The sequence below is a fragment of the Amblyomma maculatum genome, chromosome 4 (genome assembly GCF_055883805.1).
Source record: "Amblyomma maculatum isolate TAMU_Amacu chromosome 4, ASM5588380v1, whole genome shotgun sequence".
Lineage (NCBI taxonomy): Eukaryota > Metazoa > Arthropoda > Arachnida > Ixodida > Ixodidae > Amblyomma > Amblyomma maculatum.
This window is the reverse complement of record NC_139347.1, coordinates 42,744,756-42,762,191: the sequence shown is the minus strand read 5'-3', so window position 1 is coordinate 42,762,191 and position 17,436 is coordinate 42,744,756. Positions and strand designations below refer to the sequence as shown.

Sequence of the window (17,436 nt, the reverse complement as noted above, 5' to 3'; positions counted from 1 at the left end):
TCAACTGTCTCTTTCTTTTTCCTCTTTAGCACAAGCCAGCAGCTATTGAAGAGAGGCTCACCATAGTCAGTGTGTACAACTGCCTAAGTGATGTGATCGACTGGAGCAGAAGTACAACCAGGCCACCTCCTTCGATGGTTTCGATTGTTCGAGCTAAAATGTTGGGGGTCATTGCCTCAAAGTCTTGAAGGACCAACATCCCATAAGTATTTCCAAGTATTTTGTGTGTCTCACTGAAAAAAAAATAATAAAAAGAACAAATATTGCAAACCAGTTTTCACACATCTTGCATATTACTAACACTAAACAATTTCCCAAGTACATTAGGATGGCGCTCCAGCCTACTGTGCATAGAAAAATGAAGTGTTGCAAATACAATGACATGCCACCTTCAGGGGGTGGAGGGTAAGAAACAACATTTTCACTGTGAAGAGTGGAAAATTGAAGCATTAGATAATCACACTACATGGTCTGAAATTTCAACATTCTCTGAACCTAAAGAAAACCTTACCAAATGGACACACAAGGAGAATTCAGTTACCCGGACGTAAAACCAACAGTAAGATTCGCGAGTGCCACCACGTGTCGCACATGAGTTCACAAACTTTTATGCATGTGGTTACAAAGTGTCATTTTGTCACATTAAATATAAAATAGACCTGCACTCCAAGCTGTGCACACGTTGGTTTACGTACACCAAAGCAAGCATACATTTCAGGACGAAGTGTCCGTCCAAAACTGAGTAAGGTCCTTTATTTAAAAAATTTCAATCCCTGCTGAAATATCAGAATAATTTGCAGAAGTCAAAAATGTCATGAGATGGCTGCAGCTTTTTAGAAGTTGGCTAGCAACAACAGAAATTGCACCTTCATTCCCACCATGTGCAGTGGACCCTCGAAACCAAACAAATCTACACAGCATATTCAAGACACCTATCGTGAACTATTTCATCGGTATGCTAAATATGTGCAAAAGAGCACAGGGAAGCATGTAAATGCAACTAATTCAAAGCTAAGACTAATGACCCAAAATGATTATAGGCGTTACCAAAACAGGCTGCACTTTACAAGGCATGCAGCGAACATGTTCGCAAAGCACAGATATCAATTTTCTTCATTTACTGTTATGTAACAAGAACCTCTGACATGGTCGTTTCATTATTTCAGATTGATGGTAACGTTTTGATGTTCAAATTTCACTCGGACAGCAGCATGAAATGTTGATGGGATCAATTTATATGTGATTGGTGCGATCATTCGCAGCAACCTCTACAGTTGAGATGGGATGAGACATGAAAATGACTTTAAAAGATGGACACAGTTTTCATAATAAAAGCTATGGCCATAAAATTTGCTACCAATTTTCTAAATGAATGCAGCTTCAATTAGACAAGAAAACTTGGAATAAGATTATTTCATAATTTTTTTATTTTCACTAATGTCCCTCGTCTTAAAATCTACTGGATGCAGACCCCTGGCAAATTGTATGAGAGCAGAAACAGTTATTCTATGCAACCTTGACTGCCATAATGCACCTGAAAAAAAAAAAAAAATGTTTCTTTTTGTTGATGTTATAAAACTGACTTCAATGTATTTTTTATCCCAGTCATAAAAATACTGACTTGGGCTATTGATGCTAGTTCCAATTGTGTAAAATGCATTGACTGAAATCTGTAAAAAATTTTGTTTGCTTGCTCTTTGTGGTTCTCAAGAAAAAGGTACATAAACCTCTAAAGATGCTGTGTTGAAAAAAATGAGGATGAAGTCTTCGAAAATTTTCACCTCCCTGCTTCACAAACCACGAAAAAAGGAAAAAAACAGTATTTTGGAGTTATGAATACTCAAGTGCATTAAATTTTCTGAAAGATAAAAAAAGATGGTCTACTAGAAAATTTCAAGTTTAGAAACTGATCTTTTTCATGGGGTGAAAAAATTTCAAACAGGGAAATTATATCCTTTCACTCTATATGACCAAAATTGTCGAGAAAAGCATTTCAAAAGTCAGAAAAAGTCAAATACAGTATATTTTCTGAACACTAAAAAAATGCTCTGCCAGAAAGCTGAGAAATCCAAAAGACACTTTTTTTTTTTTTCCTTTTTACAAAACAGTCTCATCACACTTTAAATCGCTTAAAGTACACTTCGGCACAAAAATGAAGGCTCGAAAAGAAAGCAATAGAAACACGCCCACTAAAATCCAAGTTTATGTTCATTTAGTAATAATTAAAAAGGAGTAATGAGTGACTGACTTACTGATAATAACAGTAACGGATGTTTGTGGCTGCAATGAACAACTCAAATGGGTCTTCCTCGTTAACATCCAACTTGCCACTCTTGATTTTCTTCTGCAGCACCTTCATACGCTTTTTTCTATGTCTGCAAACAAAGTGGAAATGGTTAATAAGATTGTCACCACATGGTTATTACAAAAGCATCGTACTGCTTATGCATAGACTGGATATGAATGACAGCAGAAAATACTGGTGCTGGATATAAAAGACCGGGCCTACTAATTTTTAATTTTAGCTGGCCACTTATAGTATGACAGTGTCTCCGCTTACGATAAAATTTACAGTGACCAAATTAAATGAGCAAAGTCAGCAAACTGGAACAGTGATTTGGGCCATTGTGTGGATCTACTTCTACAGAGCCAACAAAGGTGCCCTCAAGTGGTTATTTATGTTATAAACGTCATCCACTGAACAGTTATATTTGGGGCCCAGTTTTTTATGGAATGCAATAGACACAGTCTTATAGGCCTTTTAGGCTTTATAGAAGGGAAGGATTGCATGCCACCTGATGCAACCAGCATAATCTTGTAGCTTTGGGCACTTTGTGTAATGGCAAGCTTTCAGCAATAAAAGGCATGTGAAAATGATTCATAGCCATACTGCCAGCTTGTTGCCTCACACATAAGGATGATGATGATTTCAAAGTGCAGGTGAACATTACTATAAAACAGTGGCTCGCCAGCAGAGGCAGAATAAGGAACTGTACTCATGGCTGTAACAGCAGTAGACAGAGGTGTTAAGTGAGGGCGTCCAATTTGAACTATTTGCATAAAAGGATCCCGGCCAATAATCCTTCAAGCAGACACAGCTCGATTTCACATCTCCGTACTTGAAACTTACAGAAATTTTCACCACACTGCGTGGGTCCAGACTTATCCAAAACAGGGTAACTTACGAGCTAAATCCCAGCTCCTTCTTGTAGCACCACAGCACTGATGGTCGAGCCTTTACCGTCGTCTTGGAGAGCATGTGGTGAAGGATAACAACCTATGCACCAGAGACCAGCATAAATTAGCTTAAGGATGGTATCCCTACTGCAGTTTGCAGTCACTTCATGCATAGCTACAATTTATAAACAACACTAGAATCTTACAGACAGCAAGGTTATGAAGCTTATTTTAAGGCGCAGCCGGAATTATCCACATCCAAAGTGTCATAGCAAAACATCACCAATTATGAACACTGCACTGAAAGTTCAAAACAAAATTTCGGATGACCTCAGCATATGGACGCCTTTGCATTTCAAATGTGAGTAGATTTTCATGCACACAGAAAAACAGCTGCTGCTCTCATTTAGACATTATAAAAACTGTTTCCTGCTATGTCCACAAAGAACGGCGACTGTCGCTTAAGGCCCCTAACCACTATGAACCATACTTTATGACATAAAGTTTATAAGCAGTAATATTGTTCCACTTGAGTGTAACGCAATGCATTCTGAAAAAATAATAATAATAATAGAATCTGAACCGGCCTGATGGCCATGCCCAGAGTGAACAGTTACCACGAGCTCTCTTTCTGTGTGTGTGTGTGTGGGGGGGGGGGGGGGGGGGGGGGGGGGGGGGGGGGGTAAACTTCTATAAGCATTTTCAGTGGGACCTTAGTTAGCTAGATGGTGACAGTAAAGCAACTAAACCAACAGTCAGCCTAAATTCAAACCTAAGTGCCCGAGGTGCAATGGGTTTCAAAACAAACCATGCGAAAATGCACCATATTAAATTCTGTGCTGGTATGTACTGAAGCTAGTCAAATCATGAAACATTTGACATGGCCGGAACTGCAGTGCCAGTATATGTATGCTGCGCTTGTACGGAACTTCAGCAATAGTCACATCGTTCGTCAGGGCGGAATATTACATAATCCGTTGCATTTTGCAGTTTAAGGATAATAAAAAAAGTACATGGAAACTGAATCAGTTCGATTATTAGGCTACTGTTCAGTGCTGTTTTTGTTTGCCTTACATAATGAAGCAGCAACTGGCAGTAAGCTCATTTACCTGATCGCGGCCTTTTTCGCCAACAACAACAAACATTGTCCGATGACCAGTGTGAACTCCATTTTCAATGAGCACACGAATCCGGTTATCTATTTTCTTGCGTGTCATGATTGTTGATGTTTAGAGTACGCAAGTACACATTACACCACACGTGCACCACACAAGCACAGCAAAACACACATGCTGATGGACGGCGCCATGATAGTTACCAGTGACGAACTCACTTGCATTGCCCCCAAATTTAGCGCAAATTATTATAAAAAATTTTAAAATAATTTTACACAATTAATTATTTAAAAAGTTACACAGTAACAAAATCAAGTTTAAGACGTTGTTTATTTTATAACATTCAATTATATAAACTATTATTGTGAGTTTAACAGACGGCGGACATGCGGCGGATATGTAAACCATAGAGTTAATACAAAGTCTTTGTATTAACTCTATGATGTAAACACACTTAGATGCCTAGAGTCCTTTACCTGCTTTACCTGCTTTACCTATGAGCATAGAGCTAATAGAGTTAATACATTTGTATTAACTCTATGCCTATCCAGTTGTGCCTTCACCCCTTCACCACTTCACTTTGTACATATGTCTACTGCAAGCTTCCGTTTTCTTTTTCTTCGGCTTCTTTCGGTTTCCTCAGTTCCTGTTTACCGTGCGGGATTTGCAGTGCAATGTGGGACTACGTGGACTGGTGGTCCGCGTTTGGGTCCTTGGTATTGTTCGCGGTACTTACATTTTTAGCGGTAAGCACGAAAGAAGATTTCTGCATTCTTCTTATTCCTGATTTCATCATTTATACCGAGTTTAATTATGTAAAAATTGCGCGCATGACAAGCATGAACGAACAACTTCGCTGTCAATTGCTAGGAACCGCTTGCGTTGCTCGTTTAAAAGCGCCCTGACGCCCCGAGTTTGCTTCTATTTATATGGGCTTTTTAAATGCTAAGCAAAGTATTCAGATTGGGCGTGGGGTTTGTCATCCATGATGAGTTCTGCTCTGTATATAATAGAACCAGTTTTATAGATTATCTTGTTTCACTCTTGAACGTAACTATATTGTGTACGCGTGCTTCTAGCTATGCATCTATCTCTATGCCACCTCATCGAGACTTCCCTTGATTGTACGGTACTCAGAAGAATTCAGTTTCAAAGATCCTTCCCAACCCGGCCGGAGCTTCCAGTACCCTCATCTACACGATGAGCCAAGTATTGAGCTTTCTGTCATTGTTCCTGCTTACGAAGAAGAGAAACGCCGTAAGTTTTTCTGGTTTATTATTATTAATATTACTCTTTTTCACGAAATATATGGCCATGTGAACAAGCAGAAACACAGTGCCACTTCTTTCATATATGCTGATACCTCTTTTTCAGTTCCCCCTATGCTTGATGAGTGCCTGGAATATTTGCAGGCAAAACAGGTAGGCTAACTTGTATATTGCAATCTCTGGTTTGCAGCCTAGGAATCGCACATGATTTGCGGTGTATCCATCCTCTTTGCCACTCGGCTGGCGGCGATGGTCATAATAGAACACAGCAGTTTCACAGCGTTGACTGCATACGAGGGCTGACAAGCTTAATTAATACATATGCTGCCTTTACATCTTAATATATCCTATTAATGTTGTGCATTTTGAATTTTTACTTACTAAGCAAGGCCACAAACTCTGCCACCTGCTGTTTTAGGTCATGTGCACAGCAATGTACCACAAGACTAAGGCTGTCATGACCTCTTTTTACAAATGTGTGGAAGTCGCCCAGGCATTATAAACTTTAAGCCTTCCCTAAATTCACTTGCTACATTGGCTTAATGTGCAGGCCATCTAAGTCGTCAACTTTTTCCTGTGCTGCAGTGCCCAATATGGCAGTGCCCTTCACCCCTTTGTTTGTGAAATTGTGAAATTGTATACAATAAGCATGGCGACTGGTGGCTTCTTTGAACTGGGAATTGCATACACACCTTGGAACTGGAACTCATAGAAAAGTAATCCTTGGCATCCTTGCTAAATGTTCCCACATGGTGTTACATTCTCTTGTACAAAAAACATAATTCATTTGACATTGCCCAGTGTGCTTGTAAAACTGATAGTAAACGGGGATGATATTTGGTGAGTAGTGACCTCTCAAAGTAAAAAAAGTACTTTGAACGTTTTCTTTGTTTGTTTTGATACCGCATTATCTTAATTCTGTAATATTTGCTCACATTTGACACTATTCATGATTTGCTTCTTGCAGAAGAAAGATACGAACTTCACCTATGAAGTGATCATTGTTGATGATGGGAGCAGGGATCGAACGACATCAGTTGGCATGCAGTACAGCCTCAAGTATGGAACTGAGAATGTTCGAGTCCTGACACTAGCCAAGAACCGCGGAAAGGGTGGTGCCGTGCGAATGGTTTGTAGTGGTGTCTTTATATTGAAACAGGTTCGTGTGTATTGTGTAGTGGATTCTTATTAGTTCAAATCACTGGTTTATTCAAAATTATTTTTTCACTCTGTCAACATCCACAGCCCTAAAATGCTCCTGTTGCTCCATCTCCACATAAATTGGGTACATTTTTTATCTGCTTTGACCTGTCACGGCAGCTCAGTGGTTAGTATGCTCATCTACTGAGCCGGTTTCAATCTCATCCGCATTTCACCTGCATCGAAATGTTAGGCACCTGCGTGCCCTTTGATGTTAAAGCATGTTAGAGAACCACAGGTGGTCAAAATCATCCACAACGGCGCCCTCCTAGCCTGGCTCGCTTTAAGGCATCAAACCATTAATAGATTACTGCATTATTAGGACAAAGAAGACACTTCCTTAGCGAACGGAGACTTATAGAATAGAAATGATAGAAAGCCCGTCCTGTAGCTCAGTGATTAGGGCAATCGACTACTGAACCTGAGGACATGGGATTGAATCCCGGCTATGGGATGGAGGTGAAAAGTAAAACACCCATGTGCTGTTTGCTGTCTGTACATGTTAAAAAACCCCAGGTGGTCGAAATTTCCGGATCCCTCCACTACGTCGTCCCTCAATGCCTCTGTCACTTTGAAACGTTAAGACCCATAAACTAAACCAAACAAAAAGGTGAAACATTTTACAGGTATTGCAGCTGCTGGTGGTATTCGCAAAGTAGCCATGGTCATCTCTAGACAGTTTTACCAGTGAAACCCCGAAGTTACGACATGCCACCATTCACATCCGTATTTTGGTCTTGAAACTACGACGTTGAATTTATTGGTGGGAGAATTATTAAATCTTGGTTTCTTAGTATTAAATGCATCTCTTGCTACTCAAAAAACATTGGTGTAGTTAGGAAGAGCTGTGGAATCATTTTATACCGAAAACAAAAACTGAATGTCGTTGCCTGAAGTCGAAGTGAAGTTCGGGCTGGTGTGGCTAAAGATGGGAATATTATGTCAGAGAGAGAGCGGGGGCATGTGAAACTTCATGCACCCATACTGAGCAGAGTAAAATCTTGGCCTAAACAAGCCACAACACTGAACAGCACTGTTTATGCACTGTGTGACAATGCATTGGAAGCACGAGAATGCCACCTAAACTCAAACAACTTTCAGAGTTCAGAATAGTGTCTAGGGTAACTATGAAAATGTTAAAAATGTGCTGAAAAGTTCTAAATATTTGAAAATAAAGAAGTGACAGGGATTTTTATCATTAATTAGTTAAATATATGGGGTTTTGTAGTGCATAAGCAACTATGACTATCTACGCCATACACAGGGTTGATTTATCATTATCATTAATTGTTTGCAGGAAATTTTGCCTTTTTTATTATATGGCTTAATCAGTGTACCCATAAATTCTTCTCTTATATTCTTATATTGTATTCTTGCTCACCTGGCTTTAACAGTACTGCGCGACCGTCGAATGCCCGGCACTGCTGCACCGGAAAAATTAGCAGATGACATGGAGAGCGAGGACAAGGGTATGCCCACGATTCCTGCTGCTGCAGTGCGCGTCATCTGCTGACAGTGCGAAGCATCCCCTTCCATAATCGGCTGTCTTTCATCGCCGCCCCAACAAGCTGCCACTGCTTGTTTTTTTTTTCCGCTGCCTGTAGTACGAATAAAATTTATAATGAGCACGCATTCTCAATAAGCAATGCCCAATAACTATTTGCAATTGTTACTTTCGGTACAAATAATTGTCGAAATAATTGTGCTGACATTAAATGTCAGCACGTTCGTTTGTTTTAAAAGAAACCTTCTCGAGACAGTATCTGCAAATGAATCCAAGGACAATGTATTAATTGAAGCATTAAGAGTTTGCACCACTCAAAGCCACAAGCACACAGCGGATATAACAAGTGCTCGTGGAACAGGGACATGAAATTTGATTCAAAGGGTTGCTTCTGAAAGAGCAGAACAGCAGATGGCACTTGCTCGAGCTGCATGCTCGTTCCCCGCGCTCGTTCCCACTCCCGATTTCTGCTTTGCTTCGCCTCGGCACCGCTGCACCGGACAGTCGATGGTCGTGCGGTACTGGTAAAGAATTGGCCAGGTGTACCTTGTGTAGATGCATTTTACTTCATGTTTAGATTGTTTTCACTGTGCTGTATTTCTTTTTTGTGTTTTTTAATGCAAATCATAACTAGTTATTTTCTCTGCATATTTGCTCATTTGTTTATTGCCCGAATAATCTCGTTTCATTACCATCAGTAAAGTTTCTTTATGAATATTGCCATTGTTATTATTGCTTAAGTACTTGTCCATCTTACTGCTTCTTATTTAACTTAGTATTAACCTACTGAGCTTTTGTAAGTCGCTTGCTTTTGGGACCCTCATTTGTATACTGATCTCTTATGTTCTTACCAAACATGTGCTCAATAAATTCGTGTGTGATATAAAAAAAAGAAGGTATTTAAGTAAGTATAGTGTGACAGGTGTCTTTTTTTTCCTTCTTTTCCATTTATCCCCAATAAGTGTCACTCAAAATTGGGATAAAGTTATTTCATTATTTCTTCCTCTGAAAAGCTGGTGTTTCAGTGCAAACTCATTTCAGCATAACTACACTCCTTCGCTGAATTTTTATGCTTGGTGTATATACTTGGCACAAATGCTTTGTATTTCATTCATTTGACAGCTGCCTTGTTAATGTACCAGCATCAAGACTGACAGGTTGTTCCCAGGTAGTCTAACAAGCTCTAATTCACTCAGTAATTGGGTGCATTTTTTAGCTTAACATGTAATAACAAATATTGCAGACTTCTTTTGTGTTTAGGATAGCAGAATCATCATTCAGTAATCATTGCCCTATCCAGAAAAGACAACTGTTCTCTCTCTGTGTCTGTCCAGGGAATGCTAAGTGCGAGAGGAAAGTGGCTACTGTTTGCTGATGCTGATGGGGCGACCAAATTCTCTGACCTGGATAAGCTAGAAGAAGAAGCAGACAGGCTGCTCAAGAAGGCAAGTTTTTCTCATTTGCTTTAGGACTCTGTGTGTGTAATCTTGCTGCTCTTATTCTTATGGTTGCCGTGTAAAAATATTCTCACTGTTAAACAGGTGACCACATCTTGTTCGAGGGAATTACCAGTGCAAATGTAGTAAAAAATAATAACATTGAAGAGGAATTCTCTTGTACAACTCTTTGTTCTTCAATCAAATTGCAAGCATAATTGATCTAGGTGCTTGTATGTCCAGTTAAAGAACTGACATGTGGAGGCACTGTTTTTAGCAGTGTCTCACACGAAAGAATTATAATGCAGGGAAGTTGTTGTTTTTTGTTTTTGTTTTTTTTTTGCATATCACAGAGTTCCACGGTGAAAGTTACTTAACTTCTCCTCTGAAGTGAACTTTATCTTTCCTGCATTTTTAATACAGTTGCATGTAGCTTCTTGAACCTCTCTCATTTTAATGATGGCCTTTCATGCTGATGAGACAGGATATATTTAGTGACACACCAGCTCCCTGCTCCCGTGAGCTCACGGTTGCCTTAGAAAGTGTGGAAAGCAGCTATTAGGAGGATAAATTCTTTACTGCACTTTGCCTGAAATAGACTGCTCCTATGGCGTTGTGCTTTGTCTGCTAAACCAGTGAAAATGAACAAATCGTAAGTTATGTGCGGAAAGAGTGTCTAAATGGTCACAATGTCAGTTGTGTCTCACTTGCACTAAACAATACAGGCTATCAATTTGGCAGCATCAAACTCTCTCTGAGCATTGTACAATTCCAGAAGTCGGAGGAATTTAAGAAATAATGTCATCAATAAACTGTGTAGGTCTTTTGATCCTTAGTACTCTGTATGAGTGCAGAAGCATACCTCTCTCTCCTGAAAGCATTATTCATATTTCCAGAGCCCTACAGTGGTCGTGGTTGGCTCACGCTCTCACTTGGAAAAGGAAAGCATTGCTGAGGTTAGTTGCAATCTTACGATGCCTGCATTGAGTATAGCCTATATCCTGTTGGTGACATGCATTCATCACAGTTTTTTATTCTTCATTACAGCGGTCGTTTTTCAGGACATTCCTAATGCATGGATTCCATTTTCTTGTTTGGCTGTTTACTGTGAGAGGCATTTCAGACACACAGTGTGGTTTCAAGCTCTTCAGTAGAGAAGCAGCAGCACGTCTATTCACCTCGCTACATGTGGAGAGGTGGTGAGTGATGGCATCGCTCATTAACAGAAATTTATTGCATTAAATGACATATTGAAATTGAACATCCAAATTTAATTATTCTTAATTTTTTTCAGGGCCTTTGATGTCGAAATCCTGTACATAGCTCAAGCGCTCAAATTCCCGATTGCTGAAGTTGCTGTTCACTGGACTGAGATAGAAGGTTTGTTGTTCTGGGCATCTTTCTCTCTTTGCTGCCTTTGCTAGCTTCCTTTGTTTGAGTCTGCTAATAGACTCATTTGCTCCCAGGATATTAAAAACTTGTGGGTGTGCACAGCACCACCTAGTATGTGTGAGCCCAACTTGTTAACAACCAGGATGAAATGGGAACATGTAAAAGGTTTACCTGTCTAGTGCACTCTGGTCTGCAACCAGGATAGGGCTCAGGACCAAAAATCTCAGTGTAACTGTGTCATAGTATGAGTCTTAGTATTGACCTGTAGCAGATTTGTTTTTTCCATTCACATGGATGTCATGCTTTCGGAGAAGAACAAAAATTGTGATGTCTCTGTTGGCAAGAAGCACCGAGAAGTAGAATTTCACAAACTGCTACTGAATGATACCAGGTAATTTTCTGCACTGCTTTGGACATCAACATTCAGAAGTGCATATCAGGGCTATTGGATGCAGAGCAGTCACTTCTGTACTGCAAATAAGGGAGTGTTTCCTCCATATTTCTACTACTGGAATGCCTTAAGGGTATTAGAGGCATGGCCTAATGCTCCAAGAGGCATTTCTGTATAGGCAAGTATTTCTGGGTTTTATTAAACTCACTATAGGATCCTAAAACCTGAGGGCAGGTGCATTTAAAACAGTATGCCAAGTAATTCTGTGAAAGTATGTACAATAAAGTGTATTTTTATTTACCTTTGCTATATGTTCATGAAAGGGTGTTAATGACAGTGCTTCTCACTCTGCATGGGAAAAAAAGGCAGTAGATGGAAAAGCGTAGAAGATCAAAAAGACCAGTCAGAAATGGTTTGTTCTAGCACCCCTGTTGAAGCATGTTGAGGTTGTTGATGGCTACAGGTGAAGTCAGCCTTGTGGGTTCTGCCAGCAATTGCTCCACTGCAAACCACGTCAATAGTAATTAGTGTCCACAAGTCAGGCACATACACACAATTGCACATAATAGTAGATAATAATCATGACTGCTGTCATCGTCTGCAGTGCATATCAGTTCTGTAGGAAAACTAAAAGAATGCATGAAACCTCCTTTCTACACGACCATTTTTCTGACAACAGAGTTTTTTAAGAGTTTGAGCCCTTTCCCTTACTCCCTGTTTCCAGAGTCTCAAAGCACCATCACGTGTTTTGGATTATCAAGTGTGTGTGTCTGCTGCACTAACTCTTAGTGAGTGCATACACATTGAATCAGTACATGCAACAGTATGCATGTTTATTTCCCTTTTCTGTCCAATGCTCCATTTCCGCAGTACGGTGACTACTAGTTCAGAATTTTAGTTGCCTAGTATTGCTGTGCAGTGTGTATAAATGCTATGCAGTATGTATCAATCTGTGCAGCATATATAGGTGCAATGCTACTACTGTTCACACTGCTGTTGCCTTGCAGGTTCAAAAGTCGTTCCTTTCTGGACGTGGTTGGAGATGGGTAGGGACCTGTTCCTCATCTGGTTACGGTACAGGATTGGTGCGTGGTCCATTGCAGCACAGCCAAAAAAGCTCAACTGAGCATCTCTAGTCTGTGATTCGCTTCATTTTTATGCATCTCTTTTTTTACATGCTGGTATCTTGTATATTCATGAAGCGCAGCCTGCTGGAACATGAGCTGCGCTGATAAATAAACGCCTTTTTGAAATAAGAACTTTGTCACTATAACAAATGTGTCATGAAGTTTTCTGGGGCAGCTTTATACCACTGTCACACGAATGCTTTCGATCCTCATTGAACTCGATCTGCATTGAGGTTTTCAAGGATTAAAACATCTGGTGCTTCACGGCTCTTTTGAATGACCGTTAAGAAGCTTCCTTCGTGTGCGTTAGGTGACGTCAAGGGTGGCGACTCCCACTCTCGAGTGTGCTTGAAAACTCAAAGCGCTTGAGGAAGCGGCTTCGAGCCAAGCAGGCTTGGGCTCGATTGCATTTGAAAGTTGCCATGGGAGAACCTCAGTCTGCGTTGAATTGAATGTAGATTGAGTCTGATTAGGATCGAAAGCGTTTGTGTGACAGAGTCACAGAGGTATTAGTCACACACACATGAAATTCTTGCTCTGTAAGGAGCAAATATAGTTGGGTAGTAGCAGTAGTAGGTTTGTAACCAATACTTGAGCTTCTAGCAATCAGTGATGCTTGCTTTTAAGACACATTAAGCTTACAAATGCCTTGAAAAAAAAAAATGAACCATTGCAGTAACAGAACAGTAAAACCGATCCTCAGTACTTTCATGCGAGTAATATTGTGGTTTGCGGTCATCATTCAGCACATATATCAAAAATCAAATTATTTCAGTGCCTAAGCTCTTTTTAACCTGAATGCACCAGGCCCACAGTTGTCATTGTCTTAAAATGCAATTTTCTCATCATCTTTCTTTTAAAAAATTGTTTTTCTGTCCTGGGCTCGTTCCATTTTGAATGCCTCACTGACTGTTGGCTTCTTTCACTCGGAAAACAAATGTAGGGAACTTTTCTGTTCCTCTGTCATTTTTGTTCACCACTGTCTAGTTGCTGTACGCCAACAAAAAGCTGCGGCCAGTGAGGACTACTGGAAAGCAAGTTCAAACGAAATGTTGCAAATTATGGTCCCTGCAAGCAGATGTTTCTGCATTTCAGCTTGATATGTGGCTTATATGAAATGACGCTACCTTCACAGCTTTCGGCAGTACACTGCTTTGGCTCATGAGCCGAATGGTAAGGTGCAATTATTTTGTTCAGGCTTGGAAATCATTGTAATCCCACATACCTATATATGTTCGCATGAAGGTTTCTCATGGGCTAGCTTTTCGAGTCTATCCTCTACTACTTGTATGATTGCATAGTGCGACAGATGAGAAATGTTGAAAAACCCTTCTGTTGTGTGATGTCAGTGTGCATTGAAAACTCTCAGCTGGTTGTAATTAATCCTGAACCCTCCACTACTGCATCTCTCCCATAGCCCACGTGTAGCGTTGTACATTACATTGATATATATATACCCCACATAAAATGACACCATACCATATCATAACCATGCTGTAACCGTGCTATACCTTCCATTATTTGTAAAAGATAAGCCTTGAGAGCATATGCATGTCAAATGCATCCTGTCTGCACATATTGCTCAAATACTTCCTTTTAGAAATTTTACATAAAAAGTATTGAAATGAAGCCAGCATGCAGAATCCTACAGCTCAAGAGAACTTGGATTCCCCACTCTTTCGGACTTATAAGTGCCTTCTTAACACAACACCTTAAGATAGTGTGCTTGTAAAATTTGTAGAAAAGTGTTGAGGGCCTGCAGCAGTTAGTCTGTGTTTAGGACCCGAGTGTGATGTAAAAGTCCAGAATTTTCTATGTGTAGCACGAAGGGTGCGAAATGCTATCATATGGCCACATTGCTATCATGTAACCTTGAGTTTCTTTGGGGCAATCTCATAAACCAAACCAAATACATGAATGCTTTGCAAAGAAGTATTAGGCTGGCACTTTAGCTTTGTAGTACAGTACAATTAAACTCTATACACATAAATAAACAGCATAAAATCAAGCTTTTATATCCATGAGTGATAGTGGAAAATGGGTAATAAGCAAAACTTTCTAACAAAATAATAGGGCTGTGCATGCATTCTATGGCAGGCAGCATTTCAAAGGTTTAGTTCCAAGGAGGGGTTATTGAAAACATTTTTACTTGAAGAAAAAGGGGCAAGAGCTCTGGTACTATATATATGCTATGCTATGTTTCATAATTACAATTCAGATGTTATTTTAACATGTAGATTATATTCAAACAGTGTTCCTTTGTAACATTAAAATGATGATTTTAATACAACATAAGACATGATGTTATAAGGTTCTAGAGTCAGCATTAATATGATCTTTATTTTTAATATTATACTTTTTTTTTTATGTCACACCAACGCTAAGTAATCTAAAGCGAATTGCACACTTGTAACATTATTCTAATGTTGGATGCTTTTTGAGGAATGTGCCTGCATGTCCCAGGCGTAGCGTATCTGACTCCGAATACAAGGGCCCTGCAATGCTAATTCTGATCTTCCTGCTATCTGAAAGGAGAGGCCGATTTGACAGTTGCTGCAAAATTAGTCGTGTAATCATGTGATGTCACACAACACTGTACGTCCAACCGGTGCCAAGCTATGCCAGCCACAAACTACGACCTGCCAGAGCTATGCCCATAATTTTTCGCTAACGTCGATGCCGGATTTTTGCGGAATGGGAATTTTAATGCTGTTGCATTAAAAATACAAGCACAGGAGCTGCTGCTCTTGGTTACATGGCATATTGAGGATGAAGGCATAAAAATCAACGGTTTGAATTGCCATCGCTAACTAGACGGATGCCAGTTAGGCAACAAAAAAGTGTGACATCACCCACTGCAACACGAGGAATGGTTGCATCACAATTTTGATACAAAGGATAAAAAAAAATCTAGCTCCACATGAAGGTTCGTTAGTGATGAGAGGAAATTGTGCCATTGTGCTCCAGAGGAGATGGGGGAAGGGCCCTTGCAGAGAAGTATATGCTGTGAATTCAAATGGAAAATCGACATTGGTCTTATGTTCGTCCAACATCCACCGACACCCTGGCTAACATTGGCCACACTAGGTTCACGAGGTTGGGAATGATTGTTGGCCCACATCGGGTGACCTTCGGCTGCCGACATAGAGCTAAGGCCGGATGGAAAATGTTTTCTTCCTCCATGCTGTCCACTCGAGCAAAGTAAAATGTTGCCTTTATATCTTTCTGAGGGTCGCCAAATTTTTCATGTAGAATGTGCGCATCTTACCCAATGTTGACACAAATTAAGCATCATCATTATTTTGTTTAATTCTTGTCAATTAAACATCAGGCTAATGTCATATGTTACCCAAACATCGTACAAACTTTTTGTGGACAGTGACCTTGTCGTGTATGCTTCCAGGTGATCAAAAAAGTGATGTTAGCACTATAACAAACTGATTTTCAACACTTTAGACGTTTTGCTTTCTATGTGTGGGCAGTGTCTGCGAGGTTAGCCTTGGCCCTATGTCGGGAACTGAATTTCAGTCCTTGTGAGGCCAGTAACCCATCTCAGCCTTAGCCGCACCTTGTTGACCTATTACACAAAGGTGTCTGTAAACTTTGCACCAGCATATGGCCAAGGCTGTTTGTCAGTTTGGTATTTCCCTACCAACACAAATATTTCCCTACCAACCAGGTCCAACATGTTAATTGTGCAAGAAACAGCATCAAAGAAACGGCAAGGAAACGGTACAAAACAACGCTACATACCGTGCTGCCCGCACGCATAAAAGCAACGAGCTTATATATATCCCCACATGAGGCCTCCATTTTAAAGCCAGTGACCTTAAAAGATTAAGGCAAAAGCCTTACTTGGCTATGTTGGCATAAACATGTCTGCAAAGTGGAAGCAAAATGTAATGCATGAAGTGGAATTATAGTAATCATGTCAATGTGTATGACATGTGGTTCATTGTAGTTTGTCATGACTAAAGACAGGTTAAGGGTTTCTGTTGTCATACGAAAGCCATCAGTCAGCGATGACTTGTGGGGTTACAAGCAGTGCTGAGTCATATTGGGTCACAAATGTCGCATTACTTTGAGTATTGTGTGACAGTTAAATTGCATGAAAAGATATGCAAGGTCACTTGGCAGTCAAGTTGCAAAGAATGTTACATGGATATATGAGAGCGCCACGCAACAGATGCGACTCTACCGTCAATCCCAACACTGCAATGAACGCACACCAAGGAGCGCCACGTGACAGGAGTAGTATACCATCTAATCTCAGACTTGCAAAAGCACTGCAATGAATTCACGTGCCAAGGGAAGGGAATTTACACTGTGTGGCACAATCAAGCCCTTGCTTTGTAGTTAGAGCTACCCTATGCTAGTCAGCAGAGTTTCGCGTGGTCAGCCGTAGCCAAAACAGTGCATGCGCCATCACCATGGCAACCAGCTGCGCTGCTGAGCGAGTGTTCGGCCGCTTTGCTGAAGCGTGACATCTCACCACCGAGCATGCACCGCTACCATGGCACCAGCTGTGCCTTTCCACAGGTGCTTCGCAGCTGCGCCTCGCTACGGAGCTTGTATAAAAAGCATTGAGTGTATGCGCTTTACCAGTGAGGTGCTTCATATTAGTGTAGTTTTGTTGCAAATTTCAGTTCACCTATTTCACGTGACTCGTAGCTAGATCAAAGTAAAGCCCCTCTATTGTTCGCTAGCGCTTTTTGCGGAAAACGTCGTGGAAGGCTTTAGATCAAAATACTTGCAAGGTGAACCTGGGCATTCAAGCACAGCCCTATTTTTGGCCATATTTTTGGTTGCTGAGCATTGCCGACTAA

General features: G+C 40.4%; 2 protein-coding genes across 2 annotated transcripts in view; one reads left to right on the top strand and one right to left on the bottom strand.

The window, feature by feature from the left end:
• l(1)G0020 (RNA cytidine acetyltransferase l(1)G0020) overlaps positions 1-4,485 on the bottom strand; it is a 31,933-nt gene extending 27,448 nt beyond the window's left edge. Inside the window, exons 1-4 of the mRNA XM_084601251.1 lie at positions 4,287-4,485; positions 3,186-3,277; positions 2,253-2,375; positions 62-233 (exon numbers count right to left, since the gene is read on the bottom strand). Of these exons, the coding sequence (XP_084457377.1) occupies positions 62-233; positions 2,253-2,375; positions 3,186-3,277; positions 4,287-4,394 (495 nt within the window). The 5' untranslated portion in view covers positions 4,395-4,485. The remainder of the gene's footprint in view (positions 1-61; positions 234-2,252; positions 2,376-3,185; positions 3,278-4,286) is intronic.
• Positions 4,486-4,886: 401 nt separating this feature from the next.
• wol (Dolichyl-phosphate beta-glucosyltransferase wollknaeuel) lies at positions 4,887-12,742 on the top strand. The gene is made up of 9 exons (XM_084601250.1): positions 4,887-5,038; positions 5,372-5,549; positions 5,667-5,713; positions 6,528-6,689; positions 9,599-9,709; positions 10,597-10,656; positions 10,748-10,899; positions 10,995-11,080; positions 12,491-12,742. Exons 1-9 carry the CDS (start codon positions 4,967-4,969, stop codon positions 12,607-12,609), a joined length of 987 nt encoding a protein of 328 aa, XP_084457376.1. The 5' UTR covers positions 4,887-4,966; the 3' UTR covers positions 12,610-12,742.
• Positions 12,743-17,436: the final 4,694 nt, after the last annotated feature.

Bases quoted from the DNA above. Each gene is read 5' to 3' on its own strand.
- wol (XM_084601250.1), top strand. From the start codon at position 4,967: ATGTGGGACTACGTGGACTGGTGGTCCGCGTTTGGGTCCTTGGTATTG. The intron at 5,039-5,371 runs GTAAGCACGAAA...GCGTGCTTCTAG, and splicing joins CGGTACTTACATTTTTAGCG to CTATGCATCTATCTCTATGC. The intron at 5,714-6,527 runs GTAGGCTAACTT...TGCTTCTTGCAG, and splicing joins AATATTTGCAGGCAAAACAG to AAGAAAGATACGAACTTCAC.